The sequence below is a fragment of the Sardina pilchardus genome, chromosome 14 (assembly GCF_963854185.1).
Source record: "Sardina pilchardus chromosome 14, fSarPil1.1, whole genome shotgun sequence".
Taxonomy (NCBI): Eukaryota; Metazoa; Chordata; class Actinopteri; order Clupeiformes; family Clupeidae; genus Sardina; species Sardina pilchardus.
This window is the reverse complement of record NC_085007.1, coordinates 20511234-20521233: the sequence shown is the minus strand read 5'-3', so window position 1 is coordinate 20521233 and position 10000 is coordinate 20511234. Positions and strand designations below refer to the sequence as shown.

General features: G+C 48.1%; 1 protein-coding gene across 1 annotated transcript in view; it reads left to right on the top strand.

Moving 5' to 3' along the window:
- The window catches only part of si:dkey-1d7.3 (transmembrane protein 132C), a 29577-nt gene that overhangs the window by 18467 nt on the left and 1110 nt on the right, over positions 1-10000 (top strand). Inside the window, exons 5-9 of the mRNA XM_062554893.1 lie at positions 1726-1869; positions 4148-4359; positions 7002-7278; positions 7561-7752; positions 9695-10000. The exon at positions 9695-10000 is cut by the window's right edge and continues 1110 nt beyond it. Coding sequence (XP_062410877.1) covers positions 1726-1869; positions 4148-4359; positions 7002-7278; positions 7561-7752; positions 9695-10000 — 1131 coding nt within the window. The remainder of the gene's footprint in view (positions 1-1725; positions 1870-4147; positions 4360-7001; positions 7279-7560; positions 7753-9694) is intronic.

The window sequence follows — 10000 nt, the reverse complement described above, 5'->3', positions numbered from 1 at the left end:
ATGTGTGTTGGTGTCGGCGTGTTAATTGTCTAGAGGCCCTCTGCCAAATGTGTCTCCTGCCCTGGGCTTTGATCTCTCCTGCACCGCTACGCGAGTGGGTCAGGCACCCTCCGACGTCGCGCTAATGAAATTGACATTCATTCACAGGAAATTACGCCTGTCAGGATTAACTGTGACGACCGAAGGGGGGAGAGAGAGGGAGAAAGAGAGAGATGGAGAGAGGGAGAGATGGAGATGTATAGAGAGAGAGAGGAGAGGAGATAGAAAGAGAGAGAGAGAGAGAAATGGAGAGAAGAAAAATCAATGGGTTTCTATGAAGCTGAAGAGTCATGTTTTATCACTGGTGCAGGGATTTTTTCAAACTCCTTCACCTTTCCTGACCCATTCCTACAATGTTAAGGGCGTGCTAATCAGACTTGAAGTTATTAATTTTTTTTTTTATCATGCCCGTGGCCTGAAATTGTACTTCACTTTTGTCCTTTTTGTTCCTGTTGGATAACTCTTTGCCTCTTGGGACCTATTTTAGTTCTGAAAGTGCCATAAAAAGTCACCGTTCCACCGCCGTCAAATCAAAATGCTGAAAGAAACAAATCAGAGTTCTTGTTCAGAAAAAAAAAATGTCTCTCTAAAATAGAGAAGTGGTTCAATATATGGCTTTGTGTCAAGTAGAACCTGCCAGTGTAGCCACAAAGAAGGAACTCGGTTCTTCGTCTCGCTGGTTTTTAGCACGACAAGTCTGTTCAGCGTTGAGGTTTCACAAGTTGCTGTGGAATGGATTTTCTCTTATTTAAGATGGAGATTGAACACGGTGGTCCACATCTAAAGTCACTGAAGCGCAGGTGGTCTCGAACTCAGTCGCCACCGCAGAAATAAAAAAAACAAGCACAAAGAAAAACAACAAAAGCAGAGCACGCACACGGCGGACTTTAACTCTCTCTCTCTCAAAAAAAAACAAAACAAAGCAAGAATCTTTGAATTTTCTGCAGCATCTGTCTGTCGGAGAGGACGAGAGCAGCTTGAAGGACATCTGTCAGAGCCCATGTGCTTAAGTCGGCGCTCAGACACACAATCCGCCATCTCGAGACTGATATGATGAGAGGCCGGCGGACAGCGGGAGTCCATCTTAACGAAGGAGCGTCCCCGGCGATGGCAGGCGCGGGAGCCACAGGTTAATTCCGCTCTTATTAGAGCGAGTCGGCATGGCAGCTGAGGAGTGACCGCGGGGCTCTCGGACGGCCGGGGCAGAGGTGGCGTGTGTCCAGATGCCCGCCGCATGCCACCGCTTTTGCCTCACGGAGAGGTGCCCCCGTGAAATCTCATTAGTGTGTGTCGGCGTCTGCTTCAGCCTCATAAACACTCTGAAAGAAAGATAACTGATGATGAAATGGGCTCATGTTGAATTTTAAGCTCTTTTGTTAGGAATTGGAATCTTTGTGGGATCTGGGTGTTTGTGTTTGTGTTTGTGTTTGTGTTTGTGTTTGTGTTTGTGTTTGCTGTTTTGCCTTTGTATCTGTTTTACCGTTCAAGCCTACCATAGTTTTTGTGATGATTATATGTAGGCTGTACTGTCTTTAAGGGCGGAGTAAGTGTGTTTGACTTGATAAACATGGTAAGCTTGGCTGAAAAGTCCTGGTCAAGGTGTGTGCGTGTGTGTGTGTGTGTGTGTACTGTATGTGTGTGTCATTTCTCACATGTTCTTTGGGCACGTTCTCTCTCTCCCTCCAGGACACGGAGCTCCTGAACACGGCCGTGCTGACGGGGAGGAGGGTGTCGGTTCCCGTGGCCCTACTGGCGGTGGAGGCAGACGGCTCCGTCACGGACATCACCAACTCCACCAGCTGCCAGTCCACAGACACAGACATCCTCAAGGTACACCGGGCCACCTCACCACCACCTGAGACAAGTCTAAGGGGCCACACCACACCACAGCACACCACACCACACCACACCACACCACACCACACCACACCACCACCTGAGACAAGTCTAACACCGCGTTCACACTCCGTCCACGTCCGTCAACGGATCTCATTGACTTTGCATGGAGCGGACTCGCTGCCTCCTTCAAAAAAGTTGAGAAATGTTCAACTTTTCAGGCAGCGACGGATCCATCAGCCAATTAGATCGTGTGTATGCAAATACAAATACATACGGCAGACAGGCATTCCGAGATCCGTCGACGGACGTAGACGGTGTGAACGCGGTGTAAGGGGCCACACCACACCACACCACACCACACCAGGAAAGATAGCTGTAACGATAACGATCACTCGAGCTAATATGAATGACAACGTCCACATAAGCAATAACGATAATGATATGAAGAGCGTCATCGTCGGAGTCACTTGCGGTTATCGTTAAAGTTATCATTAAAGTTATCGTGCTTGGTCTGAACAGCCCGTGAGGGTCCAAGACTGCAGGACTGACTGTACACAATGAGTCACAGCTGCCCAGAATACAGGCAGATGCACTCTCTCTCTCTCTCTCTCTCACACACACACCCCCTTACTCACAAATGGCACCCGGATGTTTTGGATTAAGGGTGAAAAGGTGTGAAGGGAATGTGAGGATAAAAGGAAAGCCAAAGAGGAAAAGGAACGAGAGGCAAGAATAAAATATAAAGTCTGCATTCAAAAATAGATCAAATGAAAATAAGAAATATTCGGAGAGAGAAAGAGAGGTCTACAATCAAATGAAATGGAAAAGATGTGTTATTTAAAATACAGCAAGAGGCTGGAGAGAGTCTGGAGCGAAATCTCTAAAAGCCTCCCGTGGCTGAAGATGGCTAACCCGCACTCTCCACCGACCGTTTTGGTCACACAGGCTTTTATTTGCATGTCTGTTAAGAGCAGTGGCCAAGTTTATCCAGTTATTATTGGATCATTCGCACAGGCTTTGGCTCTCCTGGCCGGTGACCCCTTTCAGAGGAGCTTTAGCGCATCTAAACGGGTCATTGCAGGGGGGATCAATTTTCACCACGCTCGCAGAACTCATTTCTTTTATGGAGTGCCCTCCGGAGACCAGATCTGTGCATTACTGCACTGGAAATTGACCTGCTCGGACATACAGTATGTGCGTGCGCGCACACACACACACACACACACACACACGCACACACATGCACACACAATCACGGCCCCAGTGAATATTTGTAATAGTCTAGGGATGTGTATAGCCCCTACCATCAGATCCATCTCTGAAAATCCACGAGCCAGGTTTCCATTGGCAAATGTACAACGAAGTTGGCACTTTGTTTCCATAGTGCACTCTTCAATACCTTACACACACACACACACATTCACCCACACACACACACACTCGCCCCCTCATAAATACATGCGTACCTGTGCAGGAGGTGGGTGATAATGGCGGATGAGAGCTAATGGAGTTTTAATGATAGCTGTGACTGAGGTGCCACAGTGCTTCGGGGGCGTGTAGTATGATCGCTGGAGCACGGCACGGTCGCAGACAGCAGCCATCAGAGACGGATTACAAAAATGACACATTGGATATCGCGTCTGAGCATCGCCCCCCCACCACACACACACACTTCTCCGTCGCTCCTCTGCTTGCTCCCTCCCTCCCTCCCTCCTTCCCTCCCTTCATCTCTCAGATTAGCATAAACTTGCCAAACTCTGTGGGAGAGATAACATGGTTCCATCCTGTGCCTCCCTCTCTCTCCATCTCTCTCTGTCTTTCACACTCACTCACCCACTCACTCACTCACTCACACTCTCTCTCCCTCTCCTCTCTCTCTCCGCTTGTCTAATTCTGGGTCCTGACAGCACTAACAAATCCTGCCGCTTCTGCCCGCCGAGAAGTTTACTCTCTTAATTAAAGCGCGTTCAAACAACCTCCTTGTTTTTCCATTAAGCTTCACAGACCCGGAGCAGAGTGCTGTTTGCAGATGCTCTCTGCTTCGCGGCCTTTTCACCTCCAGCGTCAAGGTCACCTCCGCTCCTCCTTTGCTTGGGTTTGCTATGCATTTATTTCAGCGAGTTGAAATATTTTTCATGGAAAAAACTTGGCAAACGACCTCTGGGGCGATCTGTGATTAACGCTATAGCAGATAATCACAGATCGTAGTCATGCCGTTGTTGAGGTGTTTTGCTTATTTTTTTATTCGTTGTCCTTTTTTTCCGCTCAGGTGTCCGAGAGTTGCGATTTCGTCTACATGGACGGGAAGGAGACGGGCGGGCGCGTGCAGATGCTGGTCAACTTCACCTACAGCTACCTGAGCGCCCAGCTGGAGGTGAGCGTGTGGATGCCCCGCCTGCCACTGCACATCGAGCTGTCCGACTCCGAGCTCAGCCAGATCAAGGGCTGGAGGGTGCCTGTCTCCTCCGTCAGCCAGAGGAGGTAAGCAAACGTCACACTTTATTTGGATGGTCTCTAATCTGAAGATGCTTAGGCTACAACCAAATTAACCGTTGACACTCGCCTGTTGACACTCACCCATTGTTAATAGCTTGTGGTTGAGGTTAGGGATTAGGTTTGGTTAAGGTGATGTTGAAAGCCTGAACTTTTAATTTCAGCCAACTATTTGTTAAGTCTCCTAAGTCGCACTATCCGAGAAGAAGTTGGCCAGATCATTTGAGGACAGGAGCCTACAGTGTGTTTTAATTACAGAGCCATTTAATTTCCCCCCTCGTCCACTGATTTAATCTCGTTCATGCCCGTACTTTCAAACACAAAGAGCACCAAGATGTTCCCTTCAATTAGCGGCTCTAGATCGTCGGTGTGCGGATCATGAAGTGAGTATTTACTCAGCAATTTGTTTATTTATCAGTAGCACTGTTTTGATGTTTTCACCGCTAATTTCAAATGACAACCTGCAGTGTGCGTTGAAGAGCAGCTATTCCATTTGGCTCGAGTGTTTTTTTTTTGTGTGTGTGTTTTTTTTTTTTTTTTTTTGCATTTGCTGCCAACCTGAAGCCGTGCATATGCATGAGTCAAGCCGCGTGTGCCAGTTAATAGATTCAGCTGAAGTGGAGTACTTTCATTACTCATTCATTACCAAGCTGCTGATACACTAAGTGATTTAGGTATGTCCTGAAGGGTGATTTCACTCAAGGGTCCTTTAATTAAGATTACACATCATCACTTCGCCTATTTATCCAGGACATTTTTTTTTGGTGTCGTGCTCAGTGAAGTGAAGCATGTTTGGAGATCACAGAGGTAATCTGTGAGGAAAATTAATCACGCTTTCCTTTTTTTTTTTTTTTTTGGATCGGTTCTGGCAGTGACATGAAATATGAAATAGCATCAATCCCAGAAAGGCACGTGTCCAAAACTGAGTGGCTGAGGGAGCCCATTGGATTTTGGGATGTTATGAATGTTCTTAATCTCAATATATCCCACTTTTTCAGATGTCCTACAAGATAGGGATTCAAGAAATGCACTGTCATATGTTCCAATACTACCATTTAATGATTCGTGTGGAACAGTCATTTGAGGAAAATGAGTATAGATGATGCTCAACCAAGTTTGAAGATCACTTTGGCTAACAAGTAATATCTCTCTCCTATTTGCCCCCTGAATCCAAGCGCTGGATAGCACTAATGCTAAATGCCTGTGTGTCCGGTTTTGGGCAGTTTCCACATAATGCTTTATTTAAAGATCTGCATTGATGTGGATCAGTATGGTTCTGCACTAAGTATGCTTATGAGTCATGTTCAACAACAGCTCCTAAAATCCCTTATTTACACATGTTCATCCTGCCTCTAAAACCACCGCCTCAGTTTACCAACAGCCCTAATCTGAATGGAAATGAGTAAAAAGATGGAGGGCCACTAATGCACGTTTGATCGGAGGGTTAAAGGGTCAAAAGATCAGTGATTTTATTGACCGCGATCAGAAAGTAAAGAGGAAGCGATCATCCATTGCTTTTAATCACAGGCACCAGGGTCAGGAGAAGATATGTTTTTTATGGTTTTTATCCCCGTCTCAGAGATCCATAGTTTGGGCGCATTGAAGGCTGGGAGGTGCGTGGGTGGGTGTTTGAGTCTTGTATCCCATGCTTGTTTACAAGAACTTTCCTCCGGGATAATACATATCTGCTGTGATAAACGGTCTTTAAACGGTCTTACGCTTGACCTAGCGCGGTGACACGTCCTCATGCCCTCGGGATTTGACCCCCTTGAAGTTGAATCCCACAATGGACGTGCGGGATTTTCTCCCCCATCGACTTATATTGTTGTAATCATCAAAGCTTACACTTCCAATTCCTGACTGTTGTGGGTCAGTGCTAGGCCTAGTAATCCAGGAGCTCAACAGTACCATGATCAGTGGCTTTTCCTCGGACATCTCCACTACTTTTCCATCGACCGCTTCATTTTTTTTCTCTGTCTCTCTCTGCGCCGGCGACATGGCTCACGTGTCACGTGCATTTGTAGAATAGAGCAGGAGCCGAAAGCCAGAACTGGTTATTTCAGCATATTTGGAATCTAAGCATGCGTCTGATAAAACAGCAATCTGCCTCGGGGCTTCCCATTTTTAATATCCTGCCAAATCCTAAAGGAAATGAAGGGGTTATGATACTGTTTTTTTTTTTGTCGAAAGTACATACTAAACAAAAAAGAACTAGTGTTTATAGATATGCTGTAGGTTAGGCCAGAGTGGGTCGAAGGATTTTCACAGTGTGTTTTGAGATGAACTTTTGCACTATGTATTTTCAAGGGAAGTCCCACAGTGTAGAAATGTTAAGTAAATAAAATAGCGTAAATAAACCATACAGCATAGCACAGATGACTGATAATGCTTCTCTGCTGATTTGTTTCTGAGTTGTTTGCACCATCACTTCTACAGTAATTTCCTGCATTGTGTATAAGCCGCAGGACACTGTTTTTTGCAAGTTCAAAGAAACAAAACCATATTAACACCATATTAACTCCTCCCCTGTATTAACATAATAGCTGAAGAAATTTAGCAAAATCAATGATTAAGCCGCGGCTAATAGTCGGGAAATTACAGTATTTCATCTTCCTCCTACTCCTCTTCAGATCCGACAGCGAGGAAGAGGAGGACCGCAAGGGCCGCGGCTGCATGCTGCAGTACCAGCACGCGCGCATCCGCGTGCTCACGCCCTTCCTGGCCGACGGCGACGACCCCACGTCCGAGTCGGCGCTCAACCCCCCGGCCTACTTCCTGGGGCCAGACTGGCAGGTGGACGTGACGAGGCTGGTCCAGGGCTTCTTGCGCGTGGCCGACGCTTCGGTGGCACGGCTGCAGGCAGACATTGTACTGGCCGGGAGGTCCGTGGGGGTGACCACTGTGCAGGTACGTGATAGAGAAGGCGTGTAGGTGTGTGTGTGTGTGTGAGAAAGAGAGTTTTATATTCTTATGATATATTTGACAATGATATACAGTGTAGTGTGTGTTCCTGCATTTTTGTGAGTGTGTGTGTGTACGTGCGTGCGTGTGTGATATATTTGACAGTGATAGCGTGTGTCGTGCATTTTCGTCAGTTATGATATTTTATAATATGCAAGCCTGCAGTTTGGGTTAAGCATACAGTATGTGTTAATTGTGTGTGTGTGTGTGTGTGTGTTTGTCGAGCAGGTGATGTCTCCCCTGTCGGACTCGGTGCTGGCCGAGAGGATGGTGCGGGTCCTGGACGATAAGGTGTCCATCACTGAGCTGGGGGTGCAGCTGGTCTCTGGCCTCTCCCTCAACCTGCAGCTCAGCCCCGGGAGCAACCGGGCCATCGTCGCCACGGCTACCACACAGGAACTCATGCAGAGCCCCAAACAGGTGCGTCTCATGTCACCAAGCACAGTCCACTAAGTACTCTCCCAGATGCTGTTGCTGTTCCGCATTTAGCGATATGGCATGATTCCATTAGTGTTTCATCAATGTTTTAGAGAGACCCAAATATTGTTCCATTTATTCGCACAAAATGAATATAAACAATTGCTTTTTGACACATGAAGAATGACCCAGTTTAGGATGGCAAAAAAAAACATAATCTCTTGTGGATATAGCTTCCAAATGAAGCCAAAAAAATGGAGATGGAAAAACACGTTGGTGCAGATGGCCCAAAGAGGGCCTCTCAGGTGCCCAGTGTGTCAAAAATAAATAAATAAATAAACAGACGTTTACTGTGATACTTCGGGGCCAGAAATCAACAACAACAACAACAACAATGTCAACCCAGTCTCCATGCCGTGTTTGGCACTAAAGCATCGACTCCTGTCCCAAAGCTTGTCTGTGCGTCACGGCGAAAAAGCTTTTCCGCCGCCCGCCGCTCGATAAAACAAGCCTCCGAGATTGATGCGGGAGTGGCCGCGTTCGCCGTGACGGAGGACCCCGCTCAAATCCCTTTCTCAAAAAAGATGACAGCCGATTCGGATCAGCCGGGACAATATGGCCGGGCACCTCGAGCCGGGGGGGGGGGGGGGCCCAGTCGATGCCTGGCTATTAGAGAGGCCCGGCGAGCGAGGCCTATTTGTTTATGCGATGGCTCTGGTTAATGCATAATGCATTTCACCTCGGAGCAGGGGACAGCCGGTGGCTGCAGCAGAGCGTTGAGCGTAGGGTGGCGTAGCTCGTGGCTCTTGCGTAGTTTGTAATACAACTTGTTGTAGTAATTACTGTGCGCTGGCCCCTCTGGTGTCTCGTTCAAATGGATTTTTTAATACATAAATATTGATCCCTGGAGTTGAATTGAGTTGCATGCTGCGTTTTCTTTTTTCTTCCTCTGTGTGTGTGTGTGGGTGGGTGCCTGGGTGGGTGTGCATGCATGCGTGTGTGTTTGTGTGTGTGTGTGTGTGTGTGTGTGTGTGTGTGTGTGTGTTTCCATTAGTGTGTGTGTGTTTGTGTGTGTGCGCACGCTTGTTTTTCGTGTGGGGCTGAGCGTATGGCAGGGTATACTGAGAGCTAATTACACAGAGATTAACAGTCATTTCCTGGTGTTCCGACAGCCGAGGCAGGCTCTCCCTGTTTTGCTGTGCATGAGTGCCGGTCGGATTTGATTAGGAACGAGGAAATGATCTGTAGGATTACTGTCCAGTCAGCATTCGGCCAATAACAGGTGGCCATGTCTTCCTGGACAGACTTAAGCCTGCTCACAGCCAATTGTGTGTCACAGAAACTTCCCTTGGGAACTTTAGAGCAACTTTTGCGAACCTCCCCCCCCCCCCCCCCCCAAAAAAAAACATAAAACTTAGAACATATACTGTAACAGTCAAAAGCAATTCGTCCTTGATGATGACTAAGCATGTCTATATAAAATCAATTTGAGATCAGCAATCAGGTTTGTAGGGCCTCAGAGAGAGGCTTGGCGTTGTTGTGCATTCTGACAGTAAAAACACAATGTTTTACCAGCAGAGGTTATGCTGTGTCATGTTTCTCTCTTCATTGTTACCCGCAGCAAGATGAGAATAGTCTCTCACTTCAATTCATAATGCATTAGCCGTGTACCTGTGATGTATTATGGATGCAGACTTTATTCACAGACAGTGTTCCGATGTGTCTCCCCTCTCTCCTCCTCTCTTCTCCTCCCCTCCTCTCCTTTCTTCTCCTCTCTCTCCTCTCCTCTCCTCTCCTCCCCTCTTTCTTCCTCTCCTCTTTTCCTCTCCTCTCCTCTCCTCTCCTCCTCTCCCCTCCCCTCCCCTCTCCTTTTCTCCTCTCCACTCCTCCCTTCCCCTCCTCCTCCCCTCCCCTCTCTTCTCTTCTCCTGCCGTCTGCTTTTCAGGAAGCGCTCATCAGCCCCTGGGTGCAATTCAGCGACGGCTCCTTGACCTCCCTGGACCTCTTCGACCCGAGCGGCTACACCCTGAGCGGGAGCTCGCTGGACGAGAGCGTGGCCACCGTGCGCCAGGGCTCGCACCCGCAGCTGTCGGCCGTGGCAGAGGGCGACGGTCAGGGGCCGCTGCTCCGGGTCGAGCTGGGCATCTGCGAGGCGTGCCAGAAGTCCAAGCGCAAGAGCAAGCTGGCGGTGGGCAGCGGCGCCGTGCGGGTCAAGCTCCTGCCGCCGGACGAGGTCGCGGGCAAGACGGGG